Source organism: Geotrypetes seraphini, chromosome 10 (genome assembly GCF_902459505.1).
Source record: "Geotrypetes seraphini chromosome 10, aGeoSer1.1, whole genome shotgun sequence".
Lineage (NCBI taxonomy): Eukaryota > Metazoa > Chordata > Amphibia > Gymnophiona > Dermophiidae > Geotrypetes > Geotrypetes seraphini.
In genome coordinates, this window is record NC_047093.1 from 48154551 (window position 1) to 48178821 (window position 24271).

General features: G+C 41.6%; 1 protein-coding gene across 1 annotated transcript in view; it reads left to right on the forward strand.

The window, feature by feature from the left end:
• Positions 1-24271, forward strand: part of LOC117367941 (collagen alpha-1(XXVII) chain B-like) — a 299681-nt gene that overhangs the window by 122563 nt on the left and 152847 nt on the right. Inside the window, exons 15-19 of the mRNA XM_033961061.1 lie at positions 3916-3969; positions 6144-6188; positions 11540-11593; positions 14213-14266; positions 14390-14443. Of these exons, the coding sequence (XP_033816952.1) occupies positions 3916-3969; positions 6144-6188; positions 11540-11593; positions 14213-14266; positions 14390-14443 (261 nt within the window). The remainder of the gene's footprint in view (positions 1-3915; positions 3970-6143; positions 6189-11539; positions 11594-14212; positions 14267-14389; positions 14444-24271) is intronic.

Genomic DNA, 24271 nt, shown 5'->3' on the forward strand with positions numbered 1-24271 from the left:
TGTAATTAGCTACATGGGCAAGTTAGAATAAACAGTTTCCTGCAAGAAGGCTTTATACCGTCAAGCATGAAAAGAAGTCTGTATTAACACAGCTTACATTTCCCAACTCACACTTGGGGTGTAACGGAAATTTTCTTTCAGCAGACATTCCTCTATATTTATATAAAGAAATCAAGTTCTCTTGCTGGTTTCTACAATCACTGATGCCTCTTTCAAAAGAAAGAGAAGTCTAAGCCTTATTTATTTGACACTTGAAGGGTTCATGTTTTAATATACGTGAACCTCACAAAAGCTGACTGTGCCACTTAAATATTTTTGGAAAGGGATTTTAGATTCATCATTCACCTTATGCCTAGTAACTCTGTTTATTCTAGAGACCTCAATCAATTTATCTATTTATTTCGATTTCTTCCAGAAGCTCAGAACGGGTTACAAGTAGACATTCACAATCATTTGAAAACAGACTAGTCATGACAACAAATAGGTTACAATAACAGAGCTTATTCTAGAGACCAGACTGGTCATAGCGAAGAGTACTAGGAGAAGTATATTGAGGAGGCAGTTTTTAGTGGCCCGATTGGCGGAAGAGGAAGGTCTTTACTGCTCTGCGGAAGGTCATTAGTGAATCTAGCGACCTGATCTGTGTGGGTAGTTGGTTCCATAGCTGAAGTTTCCCCAAGCTATCTCAATAATGGCCTATGGACTTCTCTTTTAGGAAATTATCCAAACCTTTTTTTAAACCCCGCTAAGCTAACTTATTTCACTACATTCTCCAGCAATGAAATCCAGAGTTTTATTAAACGTTGTTTGAAAAAATATTTTCTCTAGTTTATTTTAAATCAACTACTTAGTAGCTTCATCGCATGCCCCTTAGTCCTAGTATTTTTGGAAAGAATAAACAAGCGATTCATATCTACCCATTCCACTCCACTCAGTATTTTATTACCCTTGAGCACTTTTAATTTAGCTTGGTTGAGCATCAGTGATAAGTAATAATTATTAATTGGTGCATAATCATTAGACAAAACACACACATTGCTGACTTCAGGAAGACTGGAATTTAAGGACTTAAAGGAGGCACTACATCAAATATGCAAAATAATATTTACAAAGAAAATAGCACCAAATTGATCAGCGTGATAAGATCAGCGTGAGGTTTTGTTGCAAGGAGTTGAACAGCATCAGATCTTGAAGGTTAATTTAATAAAATGCTGCTAGATTTATTGGCATAAAATGTCTTTATCATTGTATGATGACAGGAGAATGTTCTAAGGAATCCCACCCCACTTGTTTTAAGCATATTGGAGACTCTAGTGTTATTTCTGTACTGATTTATTGTTATTTTTCAATAAAACAGACTTACTGTAAATATCTTTTTATCATTGCTGAGTGTGAAAACATAAAAGTTATAGCTATAATACCAAGAAATTTGCTCTATTAAGCAAAAATACAGAACTGCCTCGAAATTCACGGAGGTTCTGTTCCAGGAACCCCAGCAAATTTTGAAAACACGTGAATATGGTTAAAAGTCAGGAGAGGGCAGCTGGGGAGCCAGCAGGTGCAAAATCGCTCAAGGTAGAAAAGGGCAGCTGGGGTGCTAGCAGATGCAAAATTACTCAAGTTAGGCTGCACCAATCAGGAGCTGCTTTGAAACGCAGCTCCTGATTGGTGTAGCCTGAATTTAGTACAGGAAGAGGTGGTTGGAGAATACCGCAAATTAGTGAGTCTGCGATTCGCGAACCGTGAATTCGTGGGGGAACACTGTAATAGCAAATTTAAAAAAAAACAGAGCTTTATATAATCAGTGGCTTTGAGGGACCCCAGGATGGCCTTTAAAATCTTTTAAAAATTATTTTCTGATCATGCCTGATCAAATTCATGGGAAAAACTTCAAGCTGCATAGTTCTTCCAACTTTTGTTTTTTTCTGGACAACTCTAATGATATTGCATGTGTTATTTTTACTTCATGGTGTGCTTTATTGCAGTGGTTCCCAAGCTTTCTCGGTTCACAGTGGCGTAGTAAAGGTGAAGGTGTGGTCTGCCTCGGGCATCGTCCTGTTGGGGGCACCCATCTTCTTCTCCACCCCCGTTCCTTCCCTGTCCCCCTATTACCGTGTACGCATGCCCTTTCCCTTCCCTTGTACCTCTTTAATGCTTGTGACACGAGTAGCAACCCCAACCTGCTGCTCACGCCAGCGTCGGCTCTTCCTCTGATGTCACTTCCTGGACCTGCGACTAGGAAGTGATATTAGAGGAAGAGCCAATGCTGGCGCGAGCAGTAGGTTGGGGTTGCTGCTTGTGCCAGGAATGTTAAAGAGGTATGGGTGGAGGGAAGGGGTGCGCGCGAGCGGCAGGAGGGGCAGGGAAGGAGCAGATGGGGTAGGGGTGGGGGAAGAGAAGGTGGCGGGGGAGGGACACCACCGTCCCAAGTGCCGCTCACCTTCACTACGCCTCTGGTTCACAGTACCCGTGATTGTTTAAGAAAGATTTTCATGGCACGTCCTAGGCCACCCACTTCCTGCCAGGTTTTCTTCCCTCCCTCTCCCCAGTAGCGAGCACTTCAGTTGGCAGAGCTTGGGCATCCTTGCCAGCCATTCCATGGGTGCCACAATTTTGCAGGGAGTCTTAAAATATGTTACGATTCCCCTGTGAGTTCACTGGGATACCACGGCACAGACCCCACCCTCTTTTACGAACGCATAGCGCGGGTTTTAGTGCCGCAGCGGCGGTAACTGCTCTGACGCTCATAGAATTCCTATGAGCGTCAGAGGAGTTACTGCCGCTGCTGGCGCTAAAACTTGCGCTATGTGTTTGTAAAAGAGGGGGAGAGTTTGGTAACCGCTGCTTTATTGCATTAGCTCCTTGGTGAAAATAATACTCTTCAAATACTCTTTTGTTGGATCCACGATTCATTGTCTGTTGTCTTTCTATTAATATTAACCTTTTCCTATCGTAATAAATTTTACGTTACGCTGGTTCCAATTGTAATTATTTTAGCAAAGTTTTGTATTATTCACCGTTATCATTTACGGCTATTGTAAACATAATGTAAATAAGTCATAAGTCTGTAAATTCAAATATTTTGTGTTCCTGGCTCTTTATTAGTCCATACAGACTATTTTCCACTGTCTAAGTCATTTTTGGAATGTCCTGTCATCCGGGACACACGATAGGAAAAGGCAGAGTACAGTACAAGGATTCAAACAGGGATTGGACGGATTCCTGAGGGATAGGGGGATCGTGGGATACTGAGAGAGGTGCTGGGATGTAACACAGGTATAGAAAGCTAACTAGGTAATAAGTATAGAAATCCAACCAGGTCGTGCATGTGCAAGACCGGAGGGTTAGGACTTCGATGGGAAGATAGGACTCAATGGGAAACCAAGGGGGCCCCTTCTGGTGACTCAGACAGGCCGTGACCTGTTCGGGCCGCCGCGGGAGCGGACTGCTGGGCAGGATGGACCTATGGTCTGACCCGGCGGAGGCACTGCTTATGTTCTTATGTTCTTATGTTAATAGGCTATCAGTGACTAGAGGGGTTTTAGGCGGTGTGACAGGGCTCCTTTTACTAAGCAGTGTAAGAGCATTTTACCATGGGCCGCTGAGGTAAATGCTCTGACACTCATTGAATTCCTATGAGCTTTGTAGCATTTACCTCGCCAGCCGGTGGTAAAATGCTCTTAACACTGCTTCGTAAAACTCAGTGACAGTTTTTAAAAATGCAATCATATTAATAAACGAGCAATTATTAGGGAGCTATCAATGAAGTGTGATGCCATTTTTTTCAAAATGGTAAAAATGTCTTCCTAGGTACTTTATGCAACCGGAAACAGCAAAGAAAATACAGGTTTAGAGCTCTATCCATGGTCATATGATTATGTTTAGTGGTTTCTTATAATTGTTTGCTCTTACCAGGGTGATGTGGGAGCCGTGGGACCCATAGGCTTCCTAGGACCACAAGGATTAAAGGTAAGTTATTGATTGATAAGCACCATACCATGTTTTGTCATATTATGTTTTTACCATCTCTGTCAGACAATGTTTGCTATGCAGTCTTCTATCATACTATGTCTGAGAGTGTGGGACAGGGGTTAGAGCAAGGGTGTCAAAGTCCCTCCTCGAGGGCCACAATCCAGACAGGTTTTCAGGTTTACCCCAATGAATATGCATGAGATCTATTTGCATGCACTGCTTTCATTGTATGCTAATAGATCTCATGCATATTCATTGGGGAAATCCTGAAAACCTGACTGGATTGTGGTCCTCAAGGAGGAACTTTGACACTCCTGGGTTAGAGCTACAGCCTCAACACCCTGAGGTTGAGGGTTCAAACCCACACTGCTCCTTGTGACCTTGGGCAGGTTACTCAGTCCTCCATTGCCCCAGATATATTAGATAGATTGTGAGCCAGCTAGGACAGATGGGGAAAAATGCTTGAGTACTTGAATAAATCCATGTAAACCATTCTGAGCTCCCCTGGGAGAATGGTATAGATTAGAAAATTGAATAAATAGTGTGAAAAGTTTCCTTCTCTGATAACCAGAGCTGGTATTGTGATGTCATAATGCCTCATTTCACACATAAGAGCCAACCTCATCAGCGATGGCTTGATTGTCCCTTACTTGGCTCACTGTTACTACATTTTGATTTCTAGAGTGGTGCAGTGGTTAAAGCTACAGCGTCAACACCCTGAGGTTATGGGTTCAAACCCACACTGCTCCCTGCGACCCTGGGCAAGTCACTTAATCCCCCCCCCCACACTTTTGGGACAGATGGGGGAAAATGCTTGAGTATCTGAATAAATCCATGTAAACCATTCTGGTATAGAAAATTAAATAAAAACATTTGGTTTTCTATACTCAACACTAATGCATGTAGCCAAAGCCATTCTTGAAATGAGAAGCATGCAAACTATGGGTGATGGCCTTAGCATGGTAGTCTTTTTCCCAAACCTCAGATATTATTCTGAAGTGCCTGTGTACCTGTATACAGTCTCTTTGTCCCTTTTCCTCAGTACTCAGGAGGTAGGATCTCAGGGGAGAGGGGTCCCATTCCAAATGAATCATTCAAGGTTCCTTCACTTCTGTGCTTAGAAGATGTTAGAATGGGCTTTGTGTTTTTCTATAGCAGCAGATTATCAATTTATATGTATTTAGCTCATGAGAAAGTACATTCTGATACAGTAGGTGTTTTCCCTGTCTCCAGAGGGATTGCACTCTAAGGGCTAATGGGATATCATGTTAGCATTTGCTGACATTGTTAATGTGCATTATTAGGAAATAAGTCCCATTACATAACAGTGTGTAAATGATATGTATTAATTTACTGCACAACAAGGTGGCAGAGCATTTTAGTAGAACTAGCTCTACATTTTTAGCTGAGGCAATGCTGGCTCTCCCGCACATGCTCAGTTCAGGTCTAACTGAGTATGCATGGAGGAGCCAGCATTAGCTACAGAAGCACACCTGCTGAATTAAGTGCTGTTCATTCAGCACAGGTGAGACTCATGCAGAAGACACCTTCCGCAAGCGGGGGGCTTGGCGTCCCTAAAAGCCATGAAAGCAGAGGGGGCCCAAGCCAAAGATGAGGGGCTGAGGCCCCCGAGGACCCCATGGCTATGCCATTTCTCAGCCCTCTGTTTTAACCTCTTCCACTAACCTATGAAAGCATCAGCCCTGACCCCTGAGAAATAATTTATGAAGATTAACCCTTTTATATAAAGGTCTATCAGAGGCAATTCCTGCACTTAATACAAATGTTATAGTCCTATTTTGAGGCCCTCAGTATGTTTATCATAATCAGAAAAGTAAAATAAAACAGTTTCTTGATCATATGTCTCTTTAGCTATAAATGACAATATTATTATTAAGACTTAGCCAAAAGGAAAGATTTATCAACTATAAAGAGTTTTACCTCATGCAAAATTGGCATTTCTTTACTAAGACATTAACTCTTTTTTTCTGAGGCCCTCCAAGTACCTTACAAATCAAAAATGTGGCCCTGCAAAGGGATTGAGTTTGAGAACACTGTTAAAGTCTAACTTTAAATTTCAACCACCCTTGAGTAAGAGACCCAATACCTAAACCTTTGTATGAAGTGTTGACTAGTGCTGAAGCTTACTGTAGGTATCCTTTTTTTTTCAGGGTGTAATGGGGAATCCTGGACAGCCCGGACTGAAAGGTGATAAGGTGATCTGAAATCTCCATTATTGCACTGTTTGATTCTTCATGTGAATTTGTACTTGAAGCTACAACTCTTTAGCTTAATTTGAATACGAGGCGTAGCAGTTCATTTTGACTAGAGCACAGAGTTATGAAACCCAGTGAGAATCGTAGCATCCCCCTAAGGTGGTGAAACTAAGCAAGTCACTTGTAGGTAGGGTTACTAGATGTCCGGATTTCCCCGGATATGTCCTTTTCAGGACATGTCCAGGGGTCCGTAGGGCTTTTCAAAACCCGGCACTTTGTCCTGGTTTTGAAAAGCTGTGTTGGGCAGGAAGAAAGTCCGCGAATGTGCAGCCATCACGCAATGACGTCACGCGTAGGCATGACATCATCACGTAGCGTCTGCGCATGCGTGGACTTCTCCCTGCCCGACAAGAGTGGGCGGGGCTAGGGTACGCTTAGGGTGGGATTAGGGTGGGATGGGTGTAACTAGGCGGGCCTGGGGGTGGGGCTAAAAGGTCCGGATTTTTCGAAAGGAAAATCTGTCAACCCTGCTTGCAGGCCAATTTGTAGCCATGGCCGAGTGCCTAATCTCCCTGCTGCAGTCAGGGAAACCCCGTCCTCGCGAACATCTCCAGCAGGAGGGATGCCCACTCTCTCCTGCCAGAACCCCCGAAACAACCCCCATAAGGAGTAGTGCCCACTCCCTCTTGCTGGCGCCCTCCCAACATCCCTGGCAGGAGCGATGCCCACTCCCTCTTGCTAGCGCCCCCCTGAACACATGACTAACACTTAATAAACTGAAGCAAATGAATGGCAGGCAAGCCTAAATTTAGGTTCTCAGCTTTTTTGAACTTTGGGCTCAGAGAACATACATTCCACATAGCACACTGGAATCATATGTTTTCTATGGGTTTTTGAGTGTTCTAAAATATATCCTGTCCCTACACTGATTTTTAATTCATACTCTTAGAATACTGGCCCTTTCATGGTGGTAGATATGTATTTGGGTAAAACAAACTTTTGGCTACATCAAGCAGAGATTCAAACCTCCATTAATGAACTGACCCATAAAAACTGAGATGCCATTCAGCGGTTACTCTGAATTTGCTACTTCCATCATCAGAGATGTCTTTCATCTGAGGCAGTGTTGATGAAAAAAAAAAAAAAGCCTCCGAGTCTAAAGGAAACACAGCGGCCCTGTTTCTTCAAGGTGATTTCCGATAACACTCACCTCTCTTTGTCTTCATTCTGGGTCATATTTACTGAACACTTTTTTCATGGGCATAAATGGGAGAAAATATTTTGTAAATAAGGCTGTCTGCGTTTATCAGACCCTAAATTAAGTGAAAAAGCTTCTGATATTCTAAAAGGTATACACTCAATTATCTTAAATATTCAGCTTGCAAAGGCATGCCCTAGTGCAGTGTTAGGCAATTCCAGCCCTCGAGAGCCGGAGCCAGGTCAGGTTTTCAGAATATCCACAATAAATATGCATGAGATAGATTTGCATCTCAAGGAGGCAGTGCATGCAAATCCATCTCATACATATTCATTGTGGATTTCCTGAAGACACACGGACATCTCTGGCCATTAAAAAAAAAATAAAAAAATTGTGTACCTAACTTCTAAAAATGTGATTTCCTCCTGCCTGATTAGAGCAGGCAGCTGGGGCGAGGCTAGGGCAGGATGGGGGCGAGACTGGGGTGTAACGGGGCAGGGATGGGTAGAACTGGGAGGGCCTGGGGGCGGAGCTAGGGGGATCCTGATTTTACAAGTGCCAAATGTGCCCTGTGAGACATGCCCCCAACTGACATGGTATACTCCTGCCCTGCCTACTTTGGTAACATCAGGACAAGGAAAGCCAATAGATGGCTTCCCTTGTGCTCTGTACGGTCTCATCCGTTTTGCATAGCTTGATACGGCCCTGAGACATCTTGAGCTCTCTGTGACTCTGAGCAAATCACTTAACCCTCCATTGCCCCAGGTATATAATAAGTACCTGTATATCAGTGGTCTCAAACCTACGGCCTGCGGGCCACATGCGGCCCCGCCAGGTCCTATTTTGAGGCCCTCGGTATGTTTATCATAATCTCAAAAGTAAAATACAACAGTTTCTTGATCATATGTCTCTTTAGCTATAAATGGCAATATTATTATTAAGACTTAGCCAAAAGGAAAGATTTATGTTCAAATATATTTTATTGAGCCGAAGAAAAACAACATAGCAAACAACAGAACAATACAGCAAGACAGGTTCTCTGATTTAGTATAAACCCCGCCAACCGGCTGTTACCCCCCCCCCCCCACCCATACCACCCCCCCAGAGTCCTCCTTCACACAGGTACAAACACAAGAAGCAAGACACAGAATAGAAAACAGGTTAACAGTTCAATAATCGGCTATGTGCCACAGGGGTCATGGTAGCCCAAAACGGTTCCCAGGTACGCTGAAAGACTCTCCCATATAAGGAAGAGAAATCTTGCACATCCCGATGCTCCCACATCAGAAGCGTAATCATGCGGCAACACCACAAGGAGTAATCGGGAGCATCCACATCCAACCACTTCAGCAAGATACACTTCAATGCAATCAGAACAGTTCATCTCAGAAAAGCACCCACCCCAGGGCACCAGTAAGCCTTCGGGACAGTAAGGGAATTTTTCAAGTACCTTTCTTATTTCTAATCTTAATGTATATTTTCTGTAAACCGCTTAGAACCTAACGGATGTAGCGGTATATAAGAAATAAATTACATTACAAATTACATTACATTACCAGGGATGAAAATGCAAAGAGGCTTCAAACAAAAGGAGAGGTGAACATTGCGTAGTAATGTTTCAAATAGTGTCCACAAAGAGGAAAATAGTCTCATGCAAAATTGTCATTTCTTTAATAAGACATTTTCTGAGGCCCTCCCAAGTACCGACAAATCCAAAATGTGGCCCTGCAAAGGGTTTGTGTTTGAAACCACTGGTCTATATCATATGTAAACCACTTTGATTGCAACCACAGAGAGGCAGTATATCAAATCTCATCCCCTTTCTTTTTCCTTCCTCTTGGAAAAGCTTGCTAGAAATCCAAAAAATAGTAAATGGTATGTAAAATACTAGGAGAACAGAAATATTTACGATATATGCCCCACAGTTATGGAATGCTTTACCCTCTTTTCTCAGAGGAGAACAAAATCTGGATAGATTTAAGAGCTCCCTGAAGTCTTTTCTATATAAAGACTCTTTTCAAAATTAAACCTTTAATTGAATAATGTTTCTTTTTAAAGAGGCATCAAGCATGGGAGGCTCCAGACATTCCCCCTAATAACCAATTTGTTTATCCCATATTTGTTTCTTTCCTATAATTATTGTAGTTCTACCCATGATCCTTCTGTATCATGTTAATTAGTAATTGATTTGGTTTATGTTCTAATTCTTGTAATATTTGACCCTGGTTTTTAAAATACGTATCGCTTAGAAGTATTATACGCGATATTATCAAATTTTAAATAAACATGAAACTTTTTGAAATGCTTTGTATCCTTCTGCTTCTCTAGAGTAGTTTTTTCGATTCAACAGGTTCTGCTGCTCTCCCTAACCACCTGAAGTATTCTCCTCTATACTAAGAGCAGATAGCTTAGCTGGTTTTAACCTTTTCCTATCGTAATAAATTTTACGTTACGCTGGTTCCAATCGTAATTATTTTAGCATAGTTTTGTATTATTCACAGTTATCATTTACGGCTATTGTAAACACAATGTAAATAAGTCATAATTCTGTAAATTCAAATATTTTGTGTTCCTGGCTCTTTATTAGTCCATACAGACTGTTTATCCACTGTCTATGTCATTTTTGGAATGTCCCATCATCCGGGACACACGATAGGAAAAGGTTAAGAAAGGTTTGGACAAGGTCCTGGAGGAAAAGTCCATAGTCTGTTATTGAGAAAGACATGGGGGAAGCCATTGCTTGCCCTGGATTGGTAGCATAGAATGTTGCTGCTCTATGGGATTCTAGAATCTTGCTACTCTGTGGATTCTGCAAGGAATGTTGCTACTATTTGGGGTTCCAGAATCTTGCTTACTCTGAGATAATAGAATGTTGCTACTCCTTGGGTTTTGGCCAGGTACTAGTGACCTGGATTGGCCACCATGAGAACAGGCTACTGGGCTTGATGGACCATTAGTCTGACCCAGTAAGGCTAGTCTTATGTTCTTAAGAGCCCTTTTCTATATCATCACCTTGGCCTACTGGTTTCTTCTTTCTCCACTTCTTCATTATTACATCCACACTTACAACATTCAGCTAAATGTCATCTTCAGCTCTTTCAGTGTCCTACTTTTTTATCATTGTGTCTTCAAACCTGAACCATCTCAACTCCTGGCTCTGTCTCATTCTCATTCTCTTAACGGTCTCTTTAATAAGTTCAAATAAGTTTTCTTCAAAAACTACATCTTTCTAAATGACATGCCGAAATCAGACTGACTAATTATAGCATTCCTTTTGTTCTGTTGTTCCCTCATCAAAATACCCCCTAAACTATCATTTTTTTTAAAATGTTAAATATGACAAAATTGTCTAAATCAGTGTTTCTCAACTTGGTCCTGGAGTATCCCCTTGCCAGTCAGGTTTTCAGGATATCCATAATGAATATGTATAAACTTGATTTGCATACACTGCTTCCATTATATGCAAATTTTTTTCATGCATATTCATTGTGGATATCCTGAAAACCTGACTGGCAAGGGGGGGTACTCCGGGACCGAGTTGAGAAACACTGGTCTAGATCAAGTGGTTCTTAAATCTATCCTGGGTGACCCCTAGACAGTCAGAATTTCAAGATATTCCTAATGAATATGCATGAGGCAAATATGTATGCCTGTGACCTCTATTATATGCACTAGGGATATCTTGAAAACTCGACTGGTTGGGGTTCCCCGCTGGTCTAAATTTGTGATTTGGTTGACACATTTCAGGTAGTAATACAGGAAAACTATTTTTTTAATCTTCTGGCCAGTAGAACAACAAAATATGGAGATCTCGATTCTCATGACCCAGGGCGGGAAGGAAGATCATGAGTTGTGGGGGGTTTCACTTTGAGAAGAAAATTCCTTTTCTACTACCAAACAGCAAGAGAGACCAGAATCAACCAAGTAATTCTCCTGAGTATGGGGGAGAGATGTAAATAGAAATAAGATGAAAAAACAAGTAAACGATTCAAGGGAACCAACTTCCGTGATCATCACAGTTAGAAACAGCATCACTTCACTGTTACGTTTCTAATAATAATCTGAATCGCAAACGAATGTTTTGTGAAAGAACATCTTAGTGCCACCACATTGATCTTATTCATTGTGTCTCTATATGGTGATATGTATTTAGGGTAATCAAGGACTGCCAGGAATTCCAGGAGAAGTTGGATTCCAAGGAGACAAGGTAATTATAGAGATTTTTAATTCATACATCTTAAAGATATCACATATATCCATGAGGGGAACACACATATTTTTGTGGACTTCAGTGTGGAAGATCTCTTATCATCTGCATTAGCAGCTCGCTCTGTTTAAATTTCTTTTTTTACTTGTATATTTAGGTTTATCTGATTTTTTTTTTTTCCATTCTGTTTTTTTGTTGTTTTATTATTACTGGCTCACCTTATGATTGTTAACCGAGTCGAGCTTCATTTTTTTTTTTAAGATGGCCCGGTCTATAAATTTAAAGTTTAGGGCTCCTTTTACGAAGCTACGTTAGGGCATTAACGCACGGAATAGCACACGCTACATTGCCCCCCCCCCCGCGCTAGACGCTAACGCCGGCATTGAGCTGGCGTTAGTTCTAGCCACGTAGCATGCAGTAATATCCTGCGTGCGCTAAAAACGCTAGCACACCTTAGTAAAAGGAGCCCTTAGGTTACATACGGCCCAGTTTTCAGCTGCTGCGATGACCAGAATAAGTTGAATCCTGGCTGCAGTTTTACCTTAAACTATGTATTAGAGAATGACACGGTGGCGGTTACTCACGGCTAGCCGCATTTAGCCGCTGGTAACCCACCAAAAAGGTGACAAAAAAATGGTCACTGCAAGTTCGGGGACAAGGCAATTCACCGCCCCGTGGGGCAGTGAATGGTAGCACGGGGCGGTGAACCATCTGGAACGCGCGGTGAATGAGCGGCAACCCACTCTCTCCTTTCGGCCAGCCGACCATGCATCTCCCTCCCTCCCTTCTTTTCCCTTACCTTTTCTTGTTAAAACGCGCGTTTTCTATAAGGCTAGGAGCTGTATTACAGCCGGAGCCTTGAAGTCAAGTCGCGTTGCACACTGGAAAAAGTCTCCTCTGACGCAACTTCCTGTTTCCGGTTGCATCGGAGGAGACTTTTCTAGCCGGCAACCCGACGTGACTTCAAGGCTCCGGCTGTAATACAGCTCCTAGCCTTATAGAAAACGCGCGTTTTAACAAGAAAAGGTAAGGGAAAAGAAGGGAGGGAGGGAAATGCACGGCTGGCCGGTGGGAGGGAGCTGCTGGACCGCATGAAGGGTGCTGAGGGTGAGAGGATGGAGAGGAGAAGATGCTGAAGACGGGGATGGGGCGGGGGCGGTGAAAGAGACAACGGGGCGGTGAAGGGGACGGCAGAGACGGGGACGGGGCAGTGAAAAGGACAGCGGGGACGGGGCGGTGCAGAGGATGGTGGTCCGGGGACGGGGCGGTTACGGGGACATCATTTTTCCCCGTGTCATTCTCTACTATGTATAAAGTGCCATTGGCAAAACGAGGAGCCCTTGAAAGTTGACTATGTGGTTTGGCAACACTAACCCCCCCCCTTTACAAAACTGCAAAAGTGTTTTTTAACGCAGGTTGGCACACTGAATGCTCCGCACTGCTCCTGACACTCATATGTAGTTATATCTCCTCTCCTAATTGATACTTGAACCTCACCAGAACACTTTCTTCAAATCATTTCAAATTTACCCCGCCCCCCTTTACAAAACCACAAAAGCGGTTTTTAGCAACGGCTGGTGTTCTGAATGTTCTGTGCTGCTCCCGACGCTCATATTGACAGTGACTAACTTATGAAGAACATAAGCAATGCCTCTGCTGGGTCAGACCTGAGGTCCATCATGCCCAGCAGTCCATTCATACAGCGGCCCAACAGGTCCAGGACCTTTGCAGTAATCCTCTATCTATACCCCTCTATCCCCTTTTCCAGCAGGAAATTGTCCAATCCTTTCTTGAACCCCAGTACCGTACTCTGCCCTATTACGCTCTCTGGAAGCGCATTCCAGGTGTCCACCACGCGTTGGGTATAGAAGAACTTCCTAGCATTCGTTTTGAATCTGTCCCCTTTCAACTTTTCTGAATGCCCTCTTGTTCTTTTATTATTCGAAAGTTTGAAGAATCTGTCCCTCTCTACTCTCTCTATGCCCTTCATGATCTTATAAGTCTCTATCATAGCCCCTCTAAGTCTCCTCTTCTCCAGGGAAAAGAGACCCAGTTTCACCAATCTTTCAGCATATGAAAGGTGTTCCATCCCCTTTATCAGACGCGTCGCTCTCCTCTGAACCTTCTCGAGTAATGCCATATCCTTCTTAAGGTACGGCGACCAATATTGGACGCAGTACTCCAGATGCGGATGCACCATCGCCTGATACAATGGTAGGATAACTTCTTTCGTTCTGGTTGTAATACCTTTCTTGATTATGACCTTTTTACCCTTGGTAAATTATGGTCCAGTAAAAGTACTTTAATAACTGCCTCTGTTATTTTGCTTCTGATTCATTCCCAAATGAAAGAAAGACTAACTCTCAAATTTTTTGGGTTCTGTTACTGTATTTCTTATTGGTTTTGTCAGTCATCTGAAATGTGAAATATATTACTGGGATTTTTAGATAGTAAATTTGAATGGCTGTATAAAAAGCTTTTTACATAGGGACAACATGACTTAAACCCATATTTAATTTGGGCTTCTACTGCTGAAAATGTCCCGTAATGTCTTGGTAATACAGGTATCCTTTCATGATGAGGTATTTTCTTGTTTTCTAAATGTCTTATGTTTTACAGGGCAATCAGGGTTTACCTGGAGTAAGAGGAATGCAAGGAAAACCTGGGTCAGCAGTAAGTCATGTGTCCAATTCACTACCTCGTGTTAGAGCAGGATGGATGAAATGAGCAACAAAAGATTCCTTTAGTACATAAATTCAACTTTACAATCACCTTGTGTCTTTTTCTCCTTCCTAGGGAAGGCCTGGTAACAAAGGCCCAGTGGGGTTTACAGGTGCTCCAGGTCTTGAGGTAAGTGCACCATTCTGATTTATCCCTGTATCCCCAGAAAAACTCTGTGGAGAGTAAAACTGTGACTGAGTTCAAAGAAGCGTGGGATGAACACAAAGGATCTAGAATCAGAAAATAAGATTAAATATTGAACTAAGGCCAGTACTGGGCAGACTTGCACGGTCTGTGTCTGTATATGGCCGTTTGGTGGAGGATGGGCTGGGGAGGGCTTCAATGGCTGGGAGGGTGTAGATGGGCTAGAGTAAGTCTTAACAGAGATTTCGGCAGTTGGAACCCAAGCACAGTACCGGGTAAAGCTTTGGATTCTTGCCCAGAAATAGCTAAGAAGAAAAAATTTAAAAATTTAAATTGAATCAGGTTGGGCAGACTGGATGGACCATTTGGGTCTTTATCTGCCGTCATCTACTATGTTACTATGAGAAATACAGGATTCTTCACTATTTTCTATTTCTTCCTAGACTTCAAAATCACACATGCACTTTCATTCTAAAGGGTCTTGCATAGTTTTGATGAAGTATCTGTAGAAATGTCAGAGCCTTATCTCTGGGTCATACCCATCCTATTTGGATATCCATAATAACAACTACTACTACTTATCATGTCTATACAAGGCACTGTACATTAAACATATAAAACGATAGTCTCCATTCAACAGAACTTACAATCTAATCAAAACAGGACAAATAAGGGACTAGAGAACTGCTTAAAACATAAAATAGGCTAACTTTGGAACAAAGACATGCTCATCTTACTTACAAAAGGAAGCGCCTTTTTTTTTTTTTTTTTTTTACAAATTTGGGATTCTTTTATTCTTTTTTTTTCCCCCCATGAAATTTTATTGAGTATTCAAAAAGTTACATGAGAACAAAGAACTAAAACAGAACATCGTTGAGCTTCACAGTACATTAGTGCAGATATCAGTATAAAATGTATAAGTACAATATCTTTTTTTTGCATGCTTACAATTTGATACAGAGGAGACAAGAAGAATCACTATAAGTTGAAAAAATATCATTAAACACTATTTGATAATAATTGCAGATACACTATTAAAGGGGACCAATGTTTATTGAAGGAAGTCGTGTATGCAAATTTTGTTGCAAGGATCAATTCTTATATTCAATCTTTAGCTCCCAGGGCTATAAGCTTAGTCCTTAATTCTTTTTGATCTTGGATTGTGGGGGTGGGCCGTGGCAGGAGGTCTCCAGGGCTGGACTGTAGGTATGATTGGTTAGGGATGAATGTGTGAGTGGGTGGGGATTTTTTTTTTCTTTTCCTGTTGCCTAGTTGACTTCGAGTGTTCATGTCTTGGACGTGCAGTTATGGCCCATGGGGGGTATTAAGAAACCAACTCTCCTACTTGTTCTGTACCTTTTCTACTGACTATGTTTGCTATGTCTGTGATCTTGATTTGGGGGAGGATAGGATGGTGGTTGTTTTGTTTTGGGAGGATGTGGAGAGTTCTTGTTCAGGGATGCACATTGTTCATTTGGTCGTGTACTACCTATGGCTTTGTTTCTAATTTCCTTTGTTTCAATAAAAAAAAGATTTCACATAAAACATAAAATATATAAAATAAACATGCATAACATAGATAGGTATATATTGGAGCCATTGGAGCACATTTATCTCATACATACTCATTGAAAGACTCCTCAAAACTGTACTGAATGTATCCAAAGGACTAGGCTGAGAAACACTGCTTTAGGTGATGGCAACATAATTCTTATATTACACAAAATTTTAAGTTGGCATTTGCTTTCCACTTAGCTCTATTAAGAGTTTGTGGCAGATTACAAATATAATCAAATCCTAAGTAATCCATTATATAGTATCATATCTAATACAAAGCTAAAATTCTTCCTAAACCCTACCCCAAGGATCCTCACTTTCACCATCAGTGTTCGCCCTTCTAATGCAATCCTTGGCAGCCAACCTACATCTCGCACGCATGAAACATTTCACCTATGCAGACTACATAACAGTCATGCTATCTTTAATGGCTGCATTAGCCAACACCCTCACCACTGCCAAAAAATGTGTTCACATCATAGAAAACTGGATCTCAACCCACTGCCTCAGACTAAATAAGAACAAAACCAAATTACTTTGGCTAGGACCTTCCACTGACCCACGCTAAACTGTAAGGATTACAATAGGCAACACAGGTTTTCCATTAGAACTGCAATCCCAAATCCTAGGAGTAGAAATTGATAGTCACCTATCCATGAAAAGCCACCTATAATCAATAACAAAACAATCTTTCCTTGTGGTGAGAAAGCTAAGATCCATCAGAAAATACTTCAAAACAGAGGCTTTCCGAATTTTAGTGCGATCTGTAATCCTATCTCAACTAGACTACTGTAATGTAACACTAGTTCTGTATTCTAAAACAATGCTATTGCGTGTACAACTAGTTCAAAATGTAGCAGTAAGACTCGTATACAAACTATGGAAATCGGAACACCTACAACCCTACTATATGAAACTACATTGGCTGCCCATAACTACAAGGATCAAGTTTAAATTAGGCATCACTGCCTTTAAGATCCTGATGGGCAATGCCCCTGATTACCTAACAGAGTTGGCCATATCTACTCCAGGTTGCCTCTAACAGATATTCCATCAGAAATCTTTTCCACTTAAGATTCCCAGCATGCAACAATATAAAGTCTACCAGACAAATTACCTTATCCATTCAATATCAGTTAGCAAAATGCTGGAACCAACTAGTGTACCAGTTACACTACGATCTTGTGACCACTATCTCAGGTCCAGAAAACTTTTAAAAGCATTTCTGTACCAAGACAGGGAACCAGCCGGGCAGTAACTAAAATGGTAATTGCAAAAGCCCATTTCTAAACTGTCCAATGCAACTCCTAGGACATAACGATGAGCTAAAAATGACCTACTTAAACTTATAACTATGTATTTGTAACTGTGACCTAATTGTTCTGATCTATCTGTACTAGCAACTCTATTGAATGCCTGTGTCAAACTGTCCATTGTAAATTCCTGGGTAACTGACCCAACCTATTGAACTGAATAGGTAAAAGCAGAATAGAAAACCTGATTAACATAACATTTCCAAGTATATCACCCTACTGATCATAAGGGATTTTCTCCATTTTAAGCTTAAGCTGGTTGTTTCCCTTTGCCTCACCATACCTGTAGATTTTTAAACTATAAACTTATTGGACTAGAATTAATTTAATATACAGTTAAATACTGAAAGGATCTCTCTCATCCAAGAAGTAAATAGTTGCAAAGTATATTATAATTTTATTTATGGATTGGGATTTCTTAACCGCCTTTATGAAGAGATTCACCCAAGGTGGTATACAGCAGGTATAGTTTAACAATAGTAAAATGACCAAATACAAACATAATTATAATGAATGAGGTGAACTTGAAAACAGCAAATTGAAACCTAATAATAGGATTACCACGGAACAGAATAAAAAATATGCACATTTAACAACACTGCATTGAAATAACAGATATAATGTGATTTCAGCATAATACCAATGAAATATCTAATAAGCACTCATTAGACATTCAAATAACATAGATATGATTCTAATGGTTTTCTACAATACAGCTTAGCAAAACTTAGGGCCCTTTTTCTAAAGTGTGCTAAACCCTAATGTGGGCTTAGCATGTGAGGAAAGGCTTACCGCAAACATGCTAAATTACCTACTCTAAAACAATGCTGCCTTGGGTTCTGCAATCTACTGGATTCTAGAAACCTCACTGTTCTCTGTTTTAGATACAATTCAACTAAGTTGATCACCACAGAGCTCAGGCTAACCAGCCTGCAGTTCCCAACCATTTTTATGGAGAAGGACCATATCCGCCCTTCTCCAGTCTTCCAGGATCACTTCAGCCTCTAAAGAAGCATTGAAAAAAGTCACAGTAGAATGCCAGAACTTCTCCAAGTGCCTTCAATAGCCTCAGATATATCTCATAAGGCCACATCGCCTCTTCTACCTTTGGATTAGATAGTCCACCGGTGTAATGGTCAATCCAAGCCATCCACGATGAAGGATGCACAGAAGGATATATTTTTTATCTTTTCATCAGATCATGTCTCATCTGGATTTGTACTGAGTTCAACTGCTCATGAAGACAGCATAGGTGAGATTAGAGTGGTTCTTTAAATCAACAGTACCAAACTCAGAACTGTTTGCCTGAGAACCTTATGCCTAGCACAGGTAAGAATGTTGAACTCTACTTTTTTAGACAAACAACTTGTAAAAATCAGTCTCTAAACAGGTTTGTGTTGGGTTCAGTCTCTCCAACAGGCAGAAGAAGAAGTCACATAGTAAGGTTTCTCTCTTTCTCTCTCACTCTTGTAACCAGTGTCCATGTGTATTGGACAGAACTTCAGTGCAGGGAAGTGAGAAAAGATTTAACGTAACACTCCACCCACAACAGTGCAACAGAACAACCAAACGCTCTTGTCCACCCACTGTATATAAACAGAAAGATAGTTTATTTACCTGAAGTCATATTTTAATTTACCTTCCTCATACTTCATCTCCTGCCCCTCTGATACCAGAAAATCCACAGTTTCTTGTTCCATCTCCAAGCTTTCTTCTGCAAGTATAGCATTTGGCTGGCTCAAGCCCAGTGGCTTCACTAGGGCCTCTAGCCCTTTGTAACTAAGAGAGTATTTGCTTAGGGAAAAAGGCTTCTTCCTAGCTATGAACCCTTGTTATAAAACTTCCAGCTCCAAGTACCATCTTACCATCCCTAGGCCTGCCCCATGGACTCTTGGGAGATGTAGCTTCCTTTCCTCTGTATTAAAGTGGCTCTTTTGGTTACAGTCCAGCTAACAGAACAGTGGCTACACTCTGTCTCCTCACCACAGTAGGCCTCTTTGGATATCCAGAAGTCTCCCCTTTCCCCGCTCTTTAGCCTTTAGCTGGGAAAAATCATTTTCCCTGGTCTACAGGAATTACCAATCCACCCTTAAGACACCACAGTTGAGTTGGTTCCTTAACTCTACTATGTATTCCGTCACCAGATCTTTTAAAGGACAGCTTCAAAGCTTGTACTCTTTAGACAGGGGGTTTAAGAACATAAGAATTGCTGCATGCCAGGTCAGGCCAGTGGTCCATCGGGCCCAGCAGTCCGCTCACGCGGCGGCCCTTAGGTCAAAGACCAGTGCCCTATTTGAGTCTAGCCTTACCTGCAAATATTCTGGTCCAGCAGGAACTTATCTAACCTTTTCTTGAATCCCTGAAGGGTGCTTTCCCCTATAACAGCCTCTGGAAGAACGTTCCAGATTTCTACCACTCTCTGGGTGAAGAACTTTCTTACTTTTGTACAGAATCTATCCTCTTTTAACTTTAACGAGTGCCCTCTCATTCTCTTCACCTTGGAGAGGGTGAACAATTTCTCTTTCTCTACTAAGTTAATTCCTTTCAATATCTTGAATGTTTTGATCATGGGCCCCTCTCAGTCTCCTCTTATCAAGGGAGAAGAGGCCCAGTTTCTCTAGCCTCTCATTGTACGGCAACTCCTCTAGTCCCTTAACCATTTTTATCGCTCTTTTCTCCGCCCTTTTGAGTAGTACTATGTCCTTTTTCATGTACCAGTTTTGGACGCATTATTCCAGGTGGGGGCGTACCATGGCTCAGTACAGTGGCATGATATCCTTCTCAGATCAGTTTGTGATCCCCTTATTAATCATTTCTATAGTTTAAAGAGAGTTTGGACCTTCCTTGCAATCCTCATGTATTTAAACAAGGATTCAAGAATTCCCAAACATACCTAACCTTTAAACAGAGGTTTAAGTTGAAATGTCAAAAGGTTCCTAAACACCATTATAATACTTCCCACAAGAGTTCAAAAACATCATTGCAGTCTTTGAAACATCTTTTAAGATACAGTCCTAAAATAAGGTTCAGGCTATCAAGTAGCCTTCTTGCCATCACCCATGTGGCCTTTGGTGCTTATCTTCTACCAGAAGCCACTGCCACATGCTAGCATGTATTATTAAAACTCCAGTTTAGCAAAGAAACAATTTGTTTCATTTTCTTCTACATCAGACCTAGACCTGCCCTCTCTTGGGCCCCCTTGGTAGAGAGATCCCTCTGCCTTCTCTAGAGTTTTAATAGGCCTCTGTTACCCTGGAAACCAGATCCGCCTTGTTTCCAGCATTGCTCTACATAAGTCTTTGTTTGTGATTCCCTCCCTTGCACTTTTTTGTTTAAGTGATGTGATATGTACCCTATCGCATGCATGTACAATTTGTGTGTTAAAATATTTTTATTAAAACAAATACAGTATCTGAAATGCCTCAAAATCAGGAAAATATCTGAAAAATCTAAAAACAAACCATTTCTTGTCTTGCATATCCCTAGTAAACACAACCATTTCATGGACAAATGAAAGTTTAAAATGTATTTTATCTTCTTTGGTTTCTCTTCCTTGGTGAATGTATCAGCTATCACAGCCCTCCATGGCCCTTTATAGAGCAAATAATTGTTATTTGACATTGTCTATTGTCTATGTCCAGAGTGATCTTGTTGCATACACTGCCTTGATGAATTTCTTCAAAAATCCTAATAAATAAATACCAAGTGTCAGCTTCTGCCATCTCTTTCCATCTATCCTCCATGCCTGGGATCCAAATGCATCACTTTATTTATTTATTTATTTTCAGTATTACTATACTGCCTATCAAAGATTATCTAAGCTGTTTACAATCAGGTACCCAAACATTTTCCCTATCTGTCCCAGTGGGCTCACACTCTATCTATTCTGGAGGAAGATGTTAAGCCAGCTCCAGCTTTCTGATACACCCCCCCCCCTTTCACCACCTTACTTATTTTATTCACCTCACTTTTTATGTTGCCCATTCTGTATGGGGTCCTGATGGGTAAATATAGGGTTGATTGCAAACAGAAGAAGCAGAAACAGGGAGGAGTTGACAGCCCTGAGGCACTTTACTGATTTATTTGGAATCCACTAATGCCACGGGGAAAGAGAATGGCGGTCTCAGCGGGTCACTGAGTGAGCCTCTTTAAAAGGTGCTTTCATGGTGCAGAGGGCCCAAACATCTGAGGATGTGCCGATCCCTGGGCTCCGATCAGGTGCTCCCTCAGCAAGCACAGATCATCTGAGACACAAGTAGAAATCTCAAGTTTGTGCAGGCTCTTGAGAGAAGATATTTCTGCTTCTTCGGGTAGTTTCTTTCCGCTGGTTCCACTAAGGGAAGACTATAAATCCTTGGGTTATTTGGCCGTATCAAATCCTTTTGAGCAAGTTTAAGTTTTCTGTATCTTTAGTTTCGTTTTTATGTTCAGTTTTTACATCCATAAGAACATAAGAAGTTGCCTCCGCTGGGGCAGACCAGAGGTCCATCTCGCCCAGCGGTCCGCTCCCGCGGCGGCCCATCAGGCCCACTGCCTGAACAGTGGTCTCTGACTAATTTTTATAAATTACCTCTAATCCTATCCCTATAACCTTACTTCTACTCTTATCTGTACCCCTCTATCCCTTTGTCCTCCAGGTACCTGTCCAGACCTTCTTTGAAGCCCTGTAGCGTTCTTCTGCTTATCACATCCTCCGGTAGCGCGTTCCATGTATCCACCACCCTCTGAGTGAAAAAGAATTTCCTGGTGTTTGTTCCAAACCTTTCCCCTTTCAATTTCTCTGAGTGTCCCCTTGTGCTTTATAATTCCTTAGGAACTTCAACACATTTTCCTTTCCTTTACATTTATAGCAGTGTCTCTCAAACTGTGTGCCGTGGCACAGTGGTGTGTGCCCCAATGAGATTCCGAGTGTGCCAAAAGAGATTCCAGAATTTTTCTTTATTTTTAAAAAATTCCCTTCATCAATATACTGTACACTAGATTAGATGACGTGCATCACGTACACAAGAATCTGTCAATTTTATGAGCGTCTGTGTGCGTCAGGATACAACTGCCCAGATAAGCATCATTCTTTGACGTGAGCGGTCCTTGAAAACTAACGGCAAGTAATTTTAGTTTTATATTTTATGCAGAAGTTATCCTAAATTGAGCAACAAAGCAATCACCATTTTGTTACCATTTGGATCTTCTTATCTTTGCAAACTTGGATTTTCAAGGTCTGAGAGAAATTAAATCATAAAACAAGAGAACGACTGCAGATGGTGGCTGATGAAATGCGTGTTTGCTTGTCCACTGTCGAGCTGCATTTTGAGTTAATTTGCGCTCAAAAACAAGCACATCCATCACATTGATTAGCAATTCTAGTTATCTATTTTAGTTTCACATTGTTACAATTACCCATACTTAGCTTAAAGAACTTTAAATAAATAACTTCCAAATTTAATTTTTTGTTGGTTTTTCAAGTTTATAATTTCAGTTATAATGTGCCGCGAAAAACAATTGCTCCGTTTAATGTGCTGGAGCTTAAAAAGTTTGAGAAACACTGATTTATAGCGTAAACAAAGTGGACTCAAACTCCTGATTCTTTATTTCCTATAAAGTTGATTTTAATTACAACAGTTACAAAGCCTCAGCAAGCAAGACCATTCCCTAAACAATTCTTTTCGCTTGCAGCTTCCCAGCAAGGTTTCATTTGCTTTATGAGGGTTGCTAACAGTAGCTGTAGGCGCACAGGTGTCAAAGTCGGTCCTCGAGGGCCAGAATCCAGTCGGGTTTTCAGGATTTCCCCAATGAATCTGCATGAGATCTATTTGCATGCACTGCTTTCAATGCAGATTCATTGGGGAAATCCTGAAAACCCGACTGGATTGCGGCCCTCAAGGAGGGACTTTGACACCCCTGCTTTGTAGGGTTACCAGAACTCTTCATTAAAAAAGAGAACTTGTAGCCCCGTCCTGTTCTGCACATAGCTTTTATAGAATTGACATTAAGGGCTAGATTCACTAAGCAAACCGATCGTGTACCAATCGGTTTGCGACCCGATTTTACTCCGGCCCGATTCACTTGCCTCTGTGCCGATCCGATCCCGATCCTTGCATGCAAATGAGGGGAGAACGGCATGCAAAGTAGGCAGGGACGCGATTCACCAAAGAAATTTTTGAAACCGACTGGGCTGGCTGATCAACACAAGAAGCGACTGCTGGGGACCAGTCGCAAAACATCCTTTCCCACTGTCCTGGGCCTGAAATCCCTGCTCTCTGCCCCTTCCATGGAACTTGCAAAAAAAAACCCCAGCAAGAACAGTGGTCTTCAGCTTGGGCAGATGTCCTTTAAACGGAAGCATATACTGTGTGCTTGGCCAGTTCAAAGCAGTGGCAGTGGAAGCAAGATAGGCGACCACTACGATAGCAGATGCAGATGCCGCCCCGACTCTCCTGCTCTCTGCTGCCCTCCCCCGCAGTGCGAGCCCCTGGTCGTAAAGCAGGACTGCACTGCAGGGAAGGGCGGCAGAGAGCAGGAGAGTTGGGGGTGGCAAGAGCAGGGCTTGGCTGGAAGGGGTAGAGAGCAGATGAATTCAGGATGTTTCTGCAGTGAATGAAACTAACCAAGCACTTTTCCATATAAGTTGTAAATAGACCTGTAAAGCAAAACAAAAAATTGGAAGGCCCAATCCATGAAACAGTGCAGCTCTGTGGGATGCGATTGGTCTTGGCCCTCCTCAATATCCTATGACTTAAAATTGAGGCCTCAAAATCTTAATAGTGCACAAATTACCAAATCAGATATGACATCAGACCTAAATTAGCCACCTGAATAGTGAAGATAGTAATGATCTACACGCAAGTTCCTCAGAATGCCACACTGTATAATCATGTGGTAACCATCCTCACAGGAACATTATAGTGTGTTTTTTTTGTAATATTTCATAATAATTTATAAAGTG